Consider the following 18,583-nt stretch of genomic DNA (forward strand, 5'->3'; position numbering starts at 1 on the left):
TCTCCAGTACTTTGGCTCTTTCCTCCATGGCAGGAAATGACCGAATGCATAAACTTGATATCAACACCTTCAGGTCGCTCCTTATTCCATTCTCGAACTTCCTACACTGCCACTCTTCACTAGTGGCCATAGTGTTGAACCTCAACAACTGCTTGAAAGCATTGGTGTACTCCGATACAGACTTTCCCCCTTGCACCAACTGAAGGAACTCCACTTCCTTGGCGTAACGAACGCTGTCTGGGAAATATTCTTCATAAAATTTGTTCCTGAAAACTTCCCAAGTGATGGGAGCATGAGCGTCTGTCAGGATAGTCTTCACGCTCGCCCACCAGTGGCTGGCCTCACCAGTCAACAGGTATTCAGTAAACGCCAATCTGTTGTCGTCAGGGCACCTCTTTGCATTATAAATCTTCTCCATGTCCCGCAGCCACTGATCGGCCTCATCAGGAAGGCATTTTCCATTAAACTTGGAGGGATGATGTTGAAGAAAGCTCTCCAAACTCCACTCAGCAGTAGGCGGGGCAGCGTTAGAAGAGGACGCTCCTGCCGCGCCCCTAGTGGCAGCCAATATTTCCATCAACTGCCGCTGCGTCGCCTCGGAGTTGGCTCGAGAGGCTTCCAGACTCTGCATAGCTGTCTGATTCTGCTGCATTAGTGTAGCGTTCTGTTCCATCAGAGTGGTATTCTGTTGTTGCAGTCTCTCAATCACCGTTTCCAACAACCTAGCGTTGTTGGACGCATCAGGGTCAGTAGGTTGCGGTGGAGGAGGGAGTCTAGGAGCCATTTGTTTTCTGGAACCGAGAAGAGAAGCGTTAGTCATGTTCAACGAGTTTGAGAAATAGCTCATTAAACACATATTTAGTACACAGCAAAAACACAGTGCACTCATAACCTACAGTGTCCTTTTAATAGAACAAAACTGCTCTGATACCACTAATGTAACATCCCAAAATACAGTAACACCATATAGTAGAATTAATTACATTTAATGATAAACAAATCAGTCTTAAATTAACGACAGCAAAGGGGGTTCAGGCTGTACGGCCTACAAGAAGTTAAAGAAGAAGCACGCTCGACACGAATGTACCCAACCAACGGTTACAAAGCACCGATACAACCGATCGACCAAATAATATAAAGGTCGATCCAAAATTCAGTACAATGAAACATCTATTCTAAACAGCTGGTCGAACGTCTACTGTTCGGCCTTCACTTCCACATTTACAAGGGTTGCTTCCTCCAAATTTTCCTCTTCCAGTGTTTCCTCAAGTAACGCTTCACCATCTGCTCACATCCACACGGATGATCATTGCATAGACAAGACGGATGTACAGAGACGATCGACAACGCAAGGAAGAGAACACAGGGTAAGCTTATTGAATTTAATTCAAGGAAAATCATACATCACATAATACATCAAACATCTCAGATATTTCACAACATATAATTAAATCAATCCCTTAACTCAAATCAATTCCTGATACTAGATTGACCGTCCGGACTGTATGAATCTGTGTAGCTACAGGCGTCCTTGCACCCGAGTGGTGTAGTAACTGTATTACACTCGACAGCTGCCACTCGAGGTTAGTCCGTTTCTTACGTCGCCCATGTTAACTTATGGACTAAGGACCTCCTGCCATTCCCACACATGAATTACTCTCCTCTACGTGAAGATGAGTATCACGGAATATCAGGATGGACCAAGCCAGCATTAGCATGCCCACAGTCATACTTTACAAAATTCCATATTCAACCATGAGTCGTCCCTCCCTGGAACGCTCGTCCAAAATTCACAACCATAGTTCACCTCATATAATGTTCATCATTTATGATCTTTCACTTTTATTTTCATTTTTGTCTTTCTGTCAAAGTACATAAAAATCACGACCTCTTTATAACAAGAACGAATGTGAGGAACGAGACCGAAGAACTTGCTCCGTTCCAAAATAAAGTAATACCGGCTTCAAGATAAGTGGACGACCTATTTTACAAGATGGCTCGACACGGTCGGTCAACCCAGATGGACGACCTACATCAAGAAGGGTGCTCGACACAGATGGATGATCTGCATTAACAAAGGTACTCGACACTTTCGGTCGACACAGATGGATGATCTGTATTGACAAAGGTACTCAACACTGTCGGTCGACACAGATGGATGATCTGTATTAACAAAGGTACTCGACACTGTCGGTCGACACAGATGGGTGATCTGTATTAACAAAGGTACTCGACACTGTCGGTCGACACAGATGGGTGATCTGTATTAACAAAGGTACTCGACACTGTCGGTCGACACAGATGGATGATCTGTATTAACAAAGGTACTTTTCCAGAAAAGAGTAAGAGCGCTTGGTGTAAGACCGAGCACTGCCCAATACGATTACTATGTGTAAGATCGACACTGCTCATTATGAGCTCTAAGTAAAAGACCTACATAGCTCATGCTCGACCAGAATCCTTCCCAAATGAAAGTATTCCAAATTCAAAGAAGTTTACTGGAACATCAAACGGTCGAGAACCGTTTAATGTCGGACATACGTTATCATAGGGAAGTTGATATTCAAGTTTCACTTATGTTCACCGCTTCTAAGCATGTATATTTCATATTCACACGTATCACCCATATCATACATTTCAACCAACATATATCATGTTCATGCAGTACAACAACGTTCGATCATGCATACTCAACCAATATACACCTCATACTTATGATCATATACCAAAAATCAGATAACACCGTTCATACTTCATGCGACACACGTAATATTCATACAGTACAAGACAAACATACGAATTAAATTTAATAAGCTTCCCTTACCCGGATAGCAGTGTACTCCACAAAGAGCAAGATCTAGTGCGACTTCTAACAGCGTCGTACCCTCAGTTTTCGCTCGACAACTCTCACTTAATCTAAAACACCAAAAATCATAAACGACTCGGACCTAAACTCATACATGCAACCAGAACTAGGGTTCGCATGAAACCAAATGGTCGAACGGTTAGAGGCGAGAACTTACCAGCTCAGATCCCAATTCTGTTCGGTTCAGAAAGACACTCACGTCTCAGGGAACGTTTCTACGGCGCTGCAAGTTGATCGGAGAAGAGGCGTGAGATTTACAGTAGAGAGAAGTTGGGAGTTCTAGAGAGAAGTTGGAGAAAATGAAGAGTTGAGTTCTAGGAAAGAAGAAGAGTGCGTGCAGGGTAGTGGAAGAGCTTTTCAGAAATTTGTTTTGCTCAACCCATGTCTGAACGGACGGGAGTCTCACCCTCCGACACCTGCACACCCACTTCCGACTTCGGAGGCTTCTTTCGTGACAAGTGGCACGCATGCATGCAGTGCTTAGTGCGTTTTTAATTTTCCCTGAGCAGTGATGTGGCGTGTATTAATGGAAGCACAGGGATGACTCAGCAGAGTAATTATTGGGGCGTGACAATACACAAACGTTTCCATACTGTTAAATGAAAATTTCCAAATTAAGTAATGTGATTATGAACTTTGACAAAAGTATCAATTAGGTTAGCATTAAATTCCACCAATCATTCCCTTGCGTGTTTTTATTAAACAATATTTTTGTATTGTTTGAAGTTAACGTTTTACCTTTCTGTTGTCTTTTTAATACCTTCCAGGATATAATAAGTTTTTGCTATTATTTAAAAAGTTACTTTATAAAACGTGTTTAAAAATGGAAATTTCAAATAGTCAAATATTTTCAATACCTGAATTTAAATATCAATTCAGCTAAATATTTATTAAAATTTTAAATGAAACAGCACTTGTGAGATCCGAAATAGATGTCTGAAATAATATAGTTTGGGTTTTTGTTAAATTAAATTATTTTGTAGATTTTATATATCTGCTTGTGTGAATATTTATTAATGAGTTTGGATGGTTGGAGAATGTAGTGGCATTGATGCTCTTCATTCGAACGTTGTTGAACCCTGTTGTGCTAAAGAGTAGGTTGTTTTTGTTTTCTTATATTAGGACAGGGTGGGGGCCCACATGGGAATTAAAATGGATAAGTGGGTTTCTCTTTTTATGAAAGTGGGTCACACTGCATGGTATTAAGGGGTTTTATTTAAAAGAACTTAGGTAGAGGCTACGGGTTTAGAAAAAAAAAAAAAAAGAGAGCTAGACGGTTACAGGGAGAAAACCATACGAAATAATATAGATATCTCTGTATAAAACAGTTTTGATTTTAAAAATAGGGAATGAAATATATATATATGATCAGGGGTGATTTTTAGGGTTTGGAGGAATATAAATATTAAGAGAAAGTTAGGTTAAAGGGAGGACAGAAAACCAAAAACGGATACACGGAAGAGTTTACTAGAAAGATTAAGTAGGGAGGAGGTCTAGAGACTGTAATTCAAGAACATTATATTTTCTGTGACGCAATAGTGCTAAATTATGTAACCATCATGTTCTAAAAAAAATAAAACAAAATGGTAGATCAACTTTTCTTCATTTGTTTATTTTGTTCATTCATACTTTTGAATATATAAATATATATGATGCAGTCATTATAGGTTAAAACTTTTCATGCATTTGTTTAATATTTTTTTTAGCTCTTTGAATGGGCTCATATAGTAGGAAAGCTAATGGTGGGCTCATGGACCAAACACGTTTTTTTGGACGTTGCTCCCTCCACCCCCACGTGATTCTCCCTCCACCTCCCCAATTTTATATAATTCCAATTATCTCCTAACCCAATTTTATATAATTCCAATTATGTCCTAAAGTAAAATTTTTTTACTTTTCATTTACTGCCCTACACCTACTAACCTTTCATTTCCATCTCTCACTTCCGTAACCTCTCCCTCACTTCTGTAACCTCTCCAACTTCTCCATTTTTCTCCATTTCTTCTTTCTTCTTTATTTTTGGTTTTTGTAGAAGATCGTTTGGTGTGGAGCAAAACTGGTGCAGAGGAATAGCGTGTGCGGAGGAACAACAGCGTGGAAGAGCAGATCTGCGTTCCATGTTCGTTCTTTCAACCCTTCTCTGTCGACGGTGTTACTGTGCACGAAAGGCTAAAACGGATGTGGGACATCCGTTTGCCTTCGACGGATGTCCGACTTCCGTCGACGGATGTGGGATATCCGTTGAAGGCTAATCGGATATCCCACATCCGTTTCGGCTGTGCTGCTTTTTTTTATTTTTTTAATTGTTTTTAAATTATTATAACTGAAATATATATTTATATATTTGATATATTTATTGTTAAATGTTTTTAAATTTTCTTTTGACTTAGATTATTATTTGAATATTTTATAAAATTTTTTATTTGTAGTTTGTAAATAAATTGATTAAGAATTAGATACGAAAACTTTTATATATTTAAATTATTTTTATTTCTTAAAATAAATATTATCAATTTAATTTATTTAATATTAGTAAATTTGTATTTGTATTTATTTTATTTATAGTAAATTTGTATTTGTAATAATAATTAATTTAATAATAATTAAATGAAAATGTATTTAAATATATTATTTTAATTAATTAGCTAATTGTTTCTTTTATTTAATTTTTGTTGTAAGTTAATAAATTAATTATTATTAGTTTAATTTATTTTGAATTGCATTTTTTATAGTTTATTAATGATATTTGAAACAATAATTTATTTTAATTTTTGAAATTAAATAAACAAATTATTGTTAGAAATGGCAAGAACACGTGGTGCATCTTTTAATTCTCGAGGAGAGAGTTCTCGAGGAGAGAGTTCGTCGCAGGGCGAAGCTCGAAGAAGACCTACCGTTTCTGCTCGTAGAAGTCGGGCAGCTCCTATCCAGCATGACCCCATAGCTGAGGAGCGAGTCGTTGAGGAACAAACATATGAGGCGTATGAGACTCATGGAGAGGAGAATGCATTTGAGGCCCCTAACGATGATGACGATGAGGAGGAGCATGCAGATGTTCATGACATACAAGAGGATGTCGCTGGATTTCCTGGAGGTCCACACGATCATTCATTGCTGACGCACTATGTTCAGCATGTAGCTTATGCTATTTCCCAAGGCCGGGTGAGTGCAAAAATAAAATTTATTTTATTATTTTTTTAATAGAAAATTTATTAAATATTGATGTGTAGGATCGAGGGGACACACTGAAGTTGATCTCCCACGGAAAAAAAGTAAATAAGTTAGGACCATGCCACGAGGGAATTCAAGACATTGTGTTGAATTCCAGTTTGATGCCTCTTACAGGGATTTGTTATGATTACGTTGATAAGGGGTTACTCCTCGGATTCATAGAGAGGTGGCATTTTGAGACCAGTAGTTTCCATCTCCCTATAGGGGAGATGTCGATTACTCTTGATGACGTCTCGACATTACTTCACCTGCCCGTGATGGGGCAAATGTGTGATTTGGAGGAGTTGGAGTTTGAGGAGGCTCGTACAGCCCTTGTGCAACTACTCGGCGTTGATGGTGGCACAGCAGGTTCTGAGATGGAGGACGCACGTGGTCCGAAAGTCAAACTCAGCTGGCTTAGAGAGATATATGTTCAGAGGTGTGAGTCGCAGCATTGAGACTATGCTGCTAAAGCATATTTGTTGCATCTAGTAGGATGCACATTTTTTGCAAATAAGAGTGTCAGTTCTATACGCGTGTCTTACTTATTGTTATTTAGAGACGTACACGCGTGTGGCAGATATGCTTGGGGTGTTACTGCACTCGCCTATTTGTACGACCAGCTCGGGGATGCGAGTCTCGCCTCCACGAAGCAGATGGCTGGATATTTGACTCTATTTCAGGTACAGTTATAACTTTGACATTTATTTCATGTATTTATTTCCATGTTCGAAGATGGATGAAATTGAATTGAATAATTATTTTTTAGAGTTGGATATACGAACATTTCCCTAGTATGGGGAGGAGGCGGTTGGTAGCTTCTTACGATGACACCACACCACGTGCCATGAGGTGGCAGAGCCCTAGGCAGAGTTCCACTCTCACAGAGATTCGATCACAGTTGGATGCGCTGACATACAATGGAGTTGTATGGCATCCGTATGAGGGGCATCGGGGCATTCGGCCATTCTTCGGCATCTGTATGTATTCTGGATGGATTCGGATTGGTGACACCCTTTGTCGTCATTTGCCTGAGCGTGTGCTGAGGCAATTTGGGTTTCAGCAAGACATTCCACGATCACCGACTACGGTTCCAGATGCAGATGTAGTGGCCATTGATCATATGTGGTTGCACTTCAGAGCTCACGTTGTGAGTAATGTCAGACATGCAGCATCCCCTTCTGACTGTGTTGATGGGTACATTCAGTGGTTTAGGAGGGTTTCGCATCCTTATATTATTGTTGATGCAGATGACGCGCGACCGGCTCTTGCACCTAGGCAACGCCCCGATGTTCCACGGGAGGCACGACCCCATCGTAGATCGTCTCCACCTTCACCATCTGGCGCCGTGGTATATTATTTTTCATTGCTTATATTATTAAATTTTGATCACCTTGTTTATTTAATTGTTTGATATAATTATAATGCAGGCTAGATTTAGGTGAATGGCGAGAATGTTACAGTCCTTGATATCGTGTCGTCATGTCACCGAGGGTACTGTTGCACATCAGGTGTCAGTGGACCTGCTTCAGATTGCTAATGAAGGCATCGACGAATATTCCACCACTAGGAGAGAGCAGAGGCATGTGCGTGGTAGACGGTCGACGTCTAATTGATGGGACTTTATATTTCCTTTTTCTGATTATGTATTACAGGACTTTCTATTATCTTTGTATTTGTAATAGACATTTATAATTTCTTATAATTTCAATGTTTTCATTTTGAGTTACATGTTCTTTTATATTGGTTATATAGATGATCAAATATTTATATGTTTAAGTGGATAAAAATAAGAACTTAATTAACAACAAGTAATATAAATATGATCATATATAAATAAATACTACATAAATATCACGAATAATAAAAATATAATTGTCATGAATACTGACAATAAGTACTTAAATAACAAAATATAATAGTGTATTTCTACATATCTTCATACATAATATAAATATCATGAATCACCTAAGTCAACATAAGATGTTGTTATGTCCATCAACTGTTCAAATGCGTGCATCCTACTAGTATAAATAGATGACCACGCTCGTGCCTCAGGATAACAGTGGGTTGAGGACATGATATTCACCGTGGGCAACGGACAACCTTCTTGTAGCTTAACCTACATTATACAAATAACAAAATATAATTGAGTGATAAGTAATTTTAAAATAAATTCATAACAAAATGCACTTACCTGCACAAAATGACATCCATGAACATGTCCTATACAAATTAAGCGATGTTGAGTGATATCAGAAGGTGGTGTGGAACGTAGTGGAAAGATAGTATAATTTTGAGAGTATGACAAACACACTAAGATAACGTTATATCGGTTAGCAATTGCATAACCAATGTCTGGTAATGTCATCCACTTGCTCGTGTTAGCCTGTTATGAATAAAAGTTGTTAGAAAAAACCATGTAATAAAGAAACTACATAAAACGGGAAACACTTACCGCGGACAGTGACTGCACCAACAAAGAGGACCTCAGTTCTTCTAGTCTATCATAGCCTCCTACTAGGCTTGCATATTCATCACGCCAAGCACTGAGTTCTTTGTACAACTCATTCCTCACAACGGGCCATGAATCTTCTCCGAGTCCCAACAACGCAGCAATGCATCTATACCCACAGTGACCATCAACCACAACATCAACAACGTCCACAATGAAGGGGTGAGTAGTAGAATGAAACTGGTCTATCATTGGAACTCTCCTTTTCTTCATTGCTTTTGGCTTTGATTGTAATTTACTTCTCACAGATGAAGATTCTATGGTTGAATGAAAGGCGTCCACATACTCAAAATATGATGGATCCCGCGTAGTAGACCTTTCACTTCGTTTAACTTTACTTTTTTGTGCACCCTTTGTCTTGACTTTATGTAATGGAGGGACCATTGATGTCAATGTAGGACAAACAATCTCAAGTAACTTCTGCTTGATGGTGACTTTACCGCCAATGTCAACCTCATTGAATCATTCTTCTACTTGTTTCAACTCATCTTTAATGGATAACTGAGGCTTAGTTTCATTTAATTCAACATTTGAGAAATGCAATCTTCGTCACATGATATGAAATTCACCTAATGGGATCATCCTAGGATCATATCGTGCTAATTCACATGCACATGGGACACCAAATGTACGTCTCAATACGCATCCACACTTTGAGGAGTCCAATCCTATCTGGTGCACTATTTTCAATTCCTTAGCAATGAGATCCAATGCATATCGAGACACACGCCCAATAAGTTCTCTATATATGTAGCCTTTAAAATAGTCACTCCTGAGCAACAAACTACTTTCAAATGACGCCTTAATCTTGTTGTGTTGTAAGATAATGACGTTATGAATACTATCCCATCAATAACACAAATCACCCATACTATTGGCCAGAACTTTCTTCAGGCTCCAATGAGCAGATTCAGCCTTGAAACAAAAAAAAAAACTTCAACAAGTACAAATAAATATTTATCTACAAAACAAATAAATAAAATAACATTACAACATACCTATTTGTGGTTGTGTTCCCTAAATGCATTACTTTGTTCGTCCAGAACTTTACAAAGTATGTGCTGTACGGAATAATCCAATTCTGATTAACATATTCAAAGAACAAAGGCCATGATCTGCTTGCGTATTCAAAACCATTCACATACTCAGCAAACAAGCTTTCATCAGCACAATCCATCACATTTTCCCATGCATCCATCAACACTTCCCAAACCTCAGTAGAATGAACTAACATTTTGCATTTAGCTTTAACATTTTTAAGGATGTGGAACCGACATAACATCTGATATGACTCAGGGAATACACTTGATATGGCATTCATCAAAGCCAAGTCTCGGTCAGTCACAATAACTTTAGGACCACCCTCAGATGTTAAAAATAAACCTTTCAGCTTTTCCAAAGCCCATGTGAAATTACTCTGCCTTTCAGTAGACAAGAAAGCAAATGCTGCTGAGAAGGTTAACCCTGTAGACGTCATACCCACAATCTCAAGCAACGGAAGTCTATATCTATTTGTTTTATATGTGGAATCCATCATAAATACAACATTAAATGAGTTTAACAATTTCACCGCATCAGGATGTGTCCAAAACAAGTCAGTAACAACCTTTGAATCATCAACACACCTACTCTAGTGAATGTACTTATCCCGATCCAACAACATCATAAGTTGTTGTAGTTCAGTTCTGGACCCTCTTAATGATCGTTTATACGCATGCCTTGCGTTGTAGATTTGTTTAATCATTGTCACATTTCGATCATTATTTTGTTTGAGTGTTAATAAAATATTTGCAGGTGTAACTTTACTCTTTGTCATATCAACCAGTAATGACTTCTCACTCGTATTTAACCTGCCAGCATAAGGGTGACCCACTAAAGTTTCAGCCAACTCATGGTTGTGATGTCCACACATCACCTTCAACACCCATCCGGCCCCATCTGAAAATGGTTTACCCTTTAATCTAAACGGACATTCACATTTACGAGTGCCGTATACACTAGCCACTGCATCAGCTTTGTATTTCCTATATTTTCCCCCTCTTTCACATCCAAGCTTGACATACGTTTTTCTTCCCCGTACACCAGTAGCTATGTCAGATCTTACTATTACCACAACAAATCCTAAATCAAAAGCCATCCCTCTTACCCATTGAATTAAGTGGTCCCGTGAATGAAATATTTCATTTGTTGTAAATCTATTTGTTAAATCTCTCTCTACAACTTTGCTAATTGATGAAGACAAATCAGATTTCAAACTACAACCAATCTGAGAATCCATATGAAGATATTCATCCATTTTAAATAATAATCACCTACAAAATTATAATGACCTTTATTAACATAATTAATAATTAATCAAACAAATATAAAAATATTAATATAATTAAATTATATATTTGATATAAATAGAGTAATAAATAATTTTTTATATAATTATCAAATTATTAAAGAATTAAAGATACAAAAATCATCTATAACAAATTCATATTTTAACAAAATTATTAGGTTTAAAAACTAACCATATATAACATTTAAAATTATAAATTTAAATATAAATTACTGTAAATAAAATAAACAAATAAAATAAAAACGAAACGTAAAACGAAACTGCCTCTGGACGGATGACATCCTTCAACGGATGTCAACATCCGTTTAAGGCAAAACGGATGTCGACATCCGTTTCGCCTTAAACGGATGTTGACATCCGTTGAAGGATGTCATCCGTCCAGAGGCAGTTTCCTTTTATGTTTCGGTTTTATTTTACTGCGTTTTGCGGCTCATGCAACGATTATAGGCTTCGATATTAAAAGGATTATTGGAAGTATGGGAAGGGTTTAGGGTTTAGGATTATAGGAAGGATTATGACTACGTACCTGGAGAGGAACCACGACAAGGACACTACACCACAAACGCACTGTACCACGTACTGCACCGAGAACAAGAGGAAGATTGCTTGATAATTCTTTTCACGATCACCAAACTTTGCAGAAAAATATTTTACTCATACAAGGAACTACGTAGGTTATCAGTGAAATATGTTATAAATGAATAAAATTAAAAAATAATAATTTTAAAAATAAAATTTTACTGAGGGGCAAAATAGTAAAGGAAAGATGGAGGAAGGGGCAAAAAAGTAAAGGGGAGGTGGAGGAAGAGATGTGTGGGGGTGGAGGGAGCAACTCCCCGTTTTTTTTTTCTCTCTAACGCATGAAGCTTTAGGAAAACAATTCTTGGAATATATGTTAATGCAATGTCTTTTGTGGTTTGACAATTATATTAGCATAATGATTGTTTTATGGAAATATGGTTAATTCATGGAGAATTTTATAGTTAATATTAGATTAGGTGCAGTGCTTAAATTCTTCAAAATTTTATGCCATATATACTGTTATTTAGCATTAGGGTATTGAGGTGAATAGCTTTTTGAAAATGTATAGTTACGTGTATATCATGTATTTATAAATAATATACAATATATATTCGGTGTTATATATATATATATATATAAAACATGCAGGGGTTCATTAATATTTGAGATAAATTCCAAAAGGTTCAGCGTGATTGGTTTTGGCAAGAGAATATGTTTTATGATATTAAAGTGTATTTGGCTTTGTTTATTGGAAAGAGGTGAATGTATGGAAATTCATAGTAAATGATCTGTGACCTTATGTGAGGGTGACTCAATTCCGTGTTTGGGTTCAAAGGGTCAGCTATTCATAACCTTGGTAATAGGTTAGTAATTGTTTAGAGGGCAATAGGGTGTCACAGGTTTATTAGTATTTTTTGTATATTGTGGTTGTTATCTATGTTTATGCTTGATATGTGATGTAGTGTCTAGACAATGTTTTATAAAGTGATGATTGAAACCTATACTGTAGTTATTTAAATTGTAATGTACATATAAATGTGGAGGACTTTCAATAGTGTATTTGCATGTTCTTTACCTTAGGAGAAGGGGTTTTGGTGATCAGTTTAATAAACATATTGTTAATAGGATGTTAAAGTCCTAAGGCTTCGTTTTGATAAATAAATGTAAAACTCTTATTTTGGTAAGTAGGTCCTGTTTTGATAAACAGGAGAATGAAAGTCTTGCTTTGATAAGTAGGTTCTATTTTGATAAACAGGTTATTAAGGTGTCAGAGTACAGAAGAAATATAGTCATTAGTGGTTATAGCTGTTTCTATAGAAATTGAAATTGTTTTATTGTGGGATGATTTTGATTTAAGTGAGGGTGTAACGAGTTAAAATATTAATTGATATTTTTATATGTTGTTGTGATTCTTATTCTGTTAACTCATTCTTGCATATCTGTGATGATCTTATTTATACGAAAGTAGATGATGATGCAGAGATTGATACAAATGGTGTTGATACAGTGTTGTGATTTCCATCTACGATGATCATATTTAAGGTTTTGAAACATTATTTTCTTAAAATAAATTTTGTTAAAACCTTACAATATTTCATAATTGGATTTCGTTATTTGTTTGCACGACTTATTATTATTTTTTTTATAATAATAAGTTTCGAAGATGTCACAATTTTGTTTTAATAAAAGTGAATGTTTTTTTTTTCACATGTGACTCCTAATTTGGGACGTGACACCACTGCTTATTTAGTCAATTCTTCTTTTTATGTTAATTTATTCAATTATTTTCTATACCTTAATTCAAATATCAATTAGCCAAATTCAAATACTAAATGAAGCAGCTACTAATTTAGTAAATTTTTAAATTCAATATTGACTTAGTTAAACGTTTTTAAAGGGTAATACTTTATTTAAATTTTAATAAAAATATTAATTAAAATATACGTTAACATATAATTTTTTTCATCACAAACTTTTATCTAAATACGCTGTAAAAATGTTTTACGATTGTCTTACTATCGATTAAGTTTCGTAATTTAATATAGTTTCGTAATAAAGGATCTAGATTCAGAAATAAATTTGTTGATGGTCTCTACTTAGATTAATATTTAAAGTTCAAAAGTAACCTAGAACAAGAAAAAAATTATCATGCTGACGAAAACAAAAAGAGAGATAAATTATGATAAAATATATATTTGAATTAATATCGAGGACCTTGATACTTATATACTGAGTTTTGTTTATACTCTCCATTTAAATTTTGTTTATATTTATTTTTATTTATTAAATATAACATTTTACTATTAAAAGAAGGAGTAAATGGAAAATAAGAAAAAAAATTGGATATCAAAATATAATTTTCGTAATACTAAGTCTATATAAGTAATGAGATGTTAAGAAAGATGGTCCCAAAACTTGAAAAGAGTGAAAGCAAAGAAGCATAAATAATTAAGAGCAAAGATGACTCAGAAGAAGGTTTTTTCTTTGGTGATATTTGTTTATGTTTTAGCCATAACAAGATTGAGTGAAGGTCAACTTCCTGACATGTATTATGACAATAAACCAATGTTCGTCTCGTGCGTGCCTTATTTGGCTAATCCAGACTTTGGGCCTCTAACTCCAAGATGTTGTGTTGAAGCTGTTCATATGTTTGGAAATGCCAAAGTTCCTCCAGCCATAGAAAAGCTTTGTACTTGTCTATTTGCCACTATATCTAACTAAGGGTTTTATCGTCACAAATTGGTACAACTTCCTCAAGACTGTAAGATTAAGCTTTCATTTTCTATGGAAACGTGTATAAAAGGTTAAAATAGTTATTCAACTGGTGAAACCATTCATTCATAATTGAATGGATAAGTGTTGATGCTTGTAATTAAGCAAATAACTATTTGCAATTACTATTGTTGAAGATCACATCATTATAATATAAAGGCATGACTTTTTATTTATTTATTTATTCATGCATCTTAATTAAGGGTACTTGTGTGGCTATGTAATAAAACTAATATTGTTTGCAAAAGACAATAATAAAAGAACTAATAAATATTTATTTTAATGACTCATAATGGAACTTAAGTAGCTAAACTTTGAGTCTGTTTTACCATGTTTTTTGCCATATGTAGACTACTTGTTCATAAAATAAAATAAGATGGTCCCATGAGTATGTTGAAGAGATCCAAATTGTTAACTTCATTTTTTCTTACCATCGATCTAATAGTATATCTATTATGCAGAGAATATAAAATAATTGAAAATATAACTAGATGTTTACATTTATCAGAAATGGTCACCGCATCCTTCTCAAATTAATTTCCTCATTATCTGTTGCATACGCTACGCCTTTTATGTGTGCACAGTTCTTAAAAAAATTTGCACACTTTGGAATCTACTTTATAGAGTCTAACATAGGGTTCTTGATTTCCACCTTCTTCTTGAATGTGACCAATTTTTGTTTATCCATCACCTTCATTTCATGCTTTTCTTTTAAGCCATTAACAACACTATCGTTGACGCGATCAAATTAATACTACTAAATTATAAGAACTTCAGTATTGTTAAGATAGTAGTCAACAAATTATAAATGGTAAATTCAATCCTAAGTCGTCTCCCAATAAACACGAAATTGATTCTTAACAAATTAGTTTTTATAAAAACTATAGAAAAAGGTTAGTAAAACAAAAACAGTAAAGAACAAAATAACAAAAGATAGATAGAAAGAAATTTATAAAAAGATTTAAAAAGATAAAAACAATGATAAATAAAATAGGTTGATTTCATTGTTTTTTCGAAATAGGATTTGTTTCGGGTTGGGGGTTGAAGTTCCTTACTCAAAGCATTTCACGCTGTCCTGAAGATCGGATGAGCTCCCTAACGGTCCTCCGTCATCCGAGTTATGTTATTCACTCCTTCTCCTTCTTGTCCAAGCTGTGTAGGTGGGTACCTATTAAAGACACTTTGACGCTCAAAGACACTTCGACGCTCAAATCTGTAATTTTACTCAATAATTATATGGTAAGGATGAGTAGTGAAAGGTTATTACCTAACTTCCCTTATCAAACATATATTTATAAATCTTATAATGGGCTTTCAATTAGGTCTGATTGATTAATTACCTTTCATTATTACAATTAATTTCGAATTAATGATTACTATCCAGCCTTTAGGACAACTTGAAGTGCTTTGAGTAAGGAACCTCAATCCTCAACCCGAAACAGGATTCATCATTTATTATCTAAAGGTTATTGTTCAATAAATTATTGACTTGGATTTATTTAAGGCCTACAAAACAATGCAAATTTATTTAGTAAAGTAAATCTTCTTAAGATTTAGATAAGGAAAGAGCTTTTTATTAAAAGTCTTTATTCATCTTCCCTTTCTTAGTCTTAGTATAAGTTGATATTTCTTTGGATGAAAGTCCTTAAAGGAGTTGCCATCACCTAGTCTATGGTCACTAGTTAGGGTCATAGGTGTTGAAAAACTAACCTTGTGGATGACATGGATTGGTATTGATAATTGATTTTGAATGGGTATTGTTGGAAGCCACAACAAGTGCATGAACCACCGTAGTTCGACATTCATAATGTGTCGATAAGTCTAAGTCAGGTCAGGTTTAGGATGTTTTGATTTAATTATTACATATGAATTATGTGTGATGCGTGATATGTTAATGTATTTTATTGTTTGTTTTTTTTATCTAACTTACCTTTGCTTTTGTGTTGTTTGTCTTTGGGTATGTTTCTTTTTTGCGATGATCATCTTAATGGTGTGAGTTTAGGGAGGCATATCTCCAGTTGTCTCAGTGTGGGAGTGAGGGAGAAACAACAACATAGATAGCTTTTGAAATTATTCAGGTGTCACTAGTAAAAAATGGGGCTACTAACGCGCTCATTATGCTTCGGTTAGTTAGAAATCGAAGCATAAAATGGGGCGGTGACATTTTTGAAATTATTGGGGAAGTATATGCCTCAGTTCTATCTTAACCGAAGCCATAAAGCACCTATAGCCTCGGTTACAAGGGCAACCGAGGCCATAAAGCTCACGAAAGTTGCCAAGAAAAGACTTTTCAGTTGACAAATATCTCTGTGCAAGGTTTTTGGCCTCGGTTATCTTCAGAACCGAGGCTAAACCCCCCTACTCCACTGACATTTTCGCTCTTGAAAGGGGCTTTGGCCTCGGTTCTCCTTGGAACTAAGGTAAAAAAGGTTAATTAAAATTACAAAAAATACAATTTAATATAATTTTTGAATTTTTTTCTGGGCACTTTAGGCCTCGGTTCTTTATAGAACCAAGAACTGAGGCAGTAGAGGCTTACTGTCGCAGTTGAAAAAATAATCGAGGTAATAACAAGCGTTTAGGTTTAAATTTCGCGAATAGATGTATTTTTAAACAAAAGGCCTTCGTTTCGGTTTAAATTGTGTCGTTGCTCTCTCTTGCCCTTGGGGTTTTCTCTGCCAATGTTTTGTTCTCTTCTTCACTCCTTTGTCGCGACTTCACAAGAAGGGGGAAACACCCATCTTCATCTTTTTCTTTTCTTCTTGTTTCGTTTCGCCTCGTAGTGAGGGAGGCACGAAATTCCTTTTCCTCTTCTCCAACTCTGGTTTGTGTTTCGCATGGAGGGAAGACTCCCTTTCGCTTCTCGGTGTTGGCTCGACTTCAACAGATTAGGTGCATCTTTCTTTCTCGCGATGTGGTAGCAGCGACGCCTCCGTTAGGGTTCATGTTCTGATGTTTTCGCGGCGAAGGAAATTTGCGTCTGACACTCTAGCATGAAGTTTAGGGTTTCTGACCTCGTACTGATTTGGGATTTTTTTTAATTTGATTCCTGCGTTTTGAGGCTAGGGTTTTGGATTACGATTTGAAAATTTGGGGTTTCTATGCTTGCAAAATTTTCTTGTAATTAGGGTTTTAATTGTTCTGGTTTTAGGAATTTCTGTTCGAGTTGGGTTTTTTTTTTTAAAATTTCATATAAGAGCACGTGATTTAAAAATAAATATATAAAGGGCTTTGGCATCGGTTCTAGCATGAACCGCTGCCATAGACCCATGTTATTACCTCAGGTGCAGAAGAACCGAAGCAGAAATCGAGGCCAAAAGTCTCTACCTTTTTACCTCACCAGTGCCTCGGTTCGAAAATCGAAGCGTATTATAAAAAACAACCGCTGTCGTTTCTCTTTGTTAGTAGATAATTCTTCTATAAGAAATCTCAAGTTTCTTTAGTAAGTTATCATCTTTGTAACCCTTATTTCAATGGTTTTATACCACTAAATTGGGATGTTACATGTGATGGACAAATTTGTAAGCACCAAAATATGATGTCACAAACTTGTTTCACAATCGGCAAGTATGACCGAATCGTTCAAGTAATAAACTTGGTAAGACCAAGTATCGTTCTTCCCAAAGGACTCACGGCCTAGTTTAGTTATGTGATTTGTTGATTAGCTAAGACTTAAGGACGAAATAATTGGATTTTATATGCAAGACGAAAAATAAACATGTATGCATGAATTGATCAATGGCAAAGACAAAAGATAAACACTTTCAGTGAAATATATGAATGAATATGTTGTTGGGGGTCAATTTCATCTCATCCACTCTCATACATTTTAAGAATTCAACATTCAAATCATCATTGTTAATGCCACTCTCTAAAGTACCATTCTAGATGGCTTCTCCCTAATCAAATAGTTCATACAATTCCTAGCATTCCTAATGATTAGTTCATAAGCGCAGGAGCTTAACGACAACCAATATAATATTGTCAGTATAATATTGGGAGAAATTCCCCGGATCTAGACTTCCCCGTACGTGTCCGTATCGACAAAACCAATAATCATGCAATAGAATGAGTTAAACAATGCAAGCATTAAGCAAAGAGGAAAAACCCTAACTAATGATGAAAGAAAGCATAAGTCTTAATCAAAAGATGTAAGCACAAATTCCATATACGAGAGCTTCAAGAGATTACATTGATTCCCCAACAAACATACAAGGTTTAGTTCACCATATTCATGGTGAACCTAGATGAACAATAATGAAAGAATGAAAGAATAAACCCTAGAAAGGTGAAGAGGTAGCCTGAGCATCCAAGATCCTCCTTCAAAGGGGTGGAAGAGAGAGTGTTTGCT

At 35.9% G+C, this 18,583-nt stretch overlaps 3 protein-coding genes across 3 annotated transcripts; 1 reads left to right on the forward strand and 2 right to left on the reverse strand.

Annotated features, from left to right (window-relative positions):
- The first annotated feature begins 5,668 nt into the window (after window positions 1–5,668).
- On the forward strand, window positions 5,669–6,259 carry LOC148192580 (uncharacterized). The gene is made up of 2 exons (XM_088098423.1): window positions 5,669–6,028; window positions 6,212–6,259. The coding sequence occupies exons 1-2, from the start codon at window positions 5,669–5,671 to the stop codon at window positions 6,257–6,259; spliced, it is 408 nt and encodes a 135-aa protein (XP_087954549.1).
- Window positions 6,260–7,997: 1,738 nt separating this feature from the next.
- LOC148192581 (uncharacterized) lies at window positions 7,998–8,804 on the reverse strand. Its single transcript, XM_088098488.1, has 3 exons — window positions 8,535–8,804; window positions 8,274–8,465; window positions 7,998–8,198 (listed from the first exon to the last, which is right to left on the reverse strand). Exons 1-3 carry the CDS (start codon window positions 8,802–8,804, stop codon window positions 8,034–8,036), a joined length of 627 nt encoding a protein of 208 aa, XP_087954614.1. The 3' UTR covers window positions 7,998–8,033.
- A 1,417-nt stretch (window positions 8,805–10,221) lies between these two features.
- Window positions 10,222–10,728, reverse strand: LOC148192582 (uncharacterized). The gene has a single exon (XM_088099237.1). The coding sequence runs from the start codon at window positions 10,726–10,728 to the stop codon at window positions 10,222–10,224; it is 507 nt and encodes a 168-aa protein (XP_087955363.1).
- Between the last annotated feature and the right edge of the window lie 7,855 nt (window positions 10,729–18,583).

Source organism: Vigna umbellata, chromosome 9 (genome assembly GCF_029865625.1).
Source record: "Vigna umbellata cultivar VRB3 chromosome 9, Vumbellata_1.0, whole genome shotgun sequence".
Classification (NCBI taxonomy): Eukaryota; Viridiplantae; Streptophyta; class Magnoliopsida; order Fabales; family Fabaceae; genus Vigna; species Vigna umbellata.

What these genes read in the sequence shown, in the direction of transcription:
- LOC148192580 (XM_088098423.1), top strand. Translation starts at nt 5,669, where the DNA reads ATGGCAAGAACACGTGGTGCATCTTTTAATTCTCGAGGAGAGAGTTCT. An exon ending in ATGCTATTTCCCAAGGCCGG is followed by an intron (nt 6,029 to 6,211) that starts GTGAGTGCAAAA and finishes TGCCTCTTACAG; the next exon opens with GGATTTGTTATGATTACGTT.
- LOC148192581 (XM_088098488.1), bottom strand. Translation starts at nt 8,804, where the DNA reads ATGAAGAAAAGGAGAGTTCCAATGATAGACCAGTTTCATTCTACTACT. An exon ending in TGGTGCAGTCACTGTCCGCG is followed by an intron (nt 8,466 to 8,534) that starts GTAAGTGTTTCC and finishes TATTCATAACAG; the next exon opens with GCTAACACGAGCAAGTGGAT. An exon ending in ATGGATGTCATTTTGTGCAG is followed by an intron (nt 8,199 to 8,273) that starts GTAAGTGCATTT and finishes TGTATAATGTAG; the next exon opens with GTTAAGCTACAAGAAGGTTG.
- LOC148192582 (XM_088099237.1), bottom strand. Translation starts at nt 10,728, where the DNA reads ATGGCTTTTGATTTAGGATTTGTTGTGGTAATAGTAAGATCTGACATA.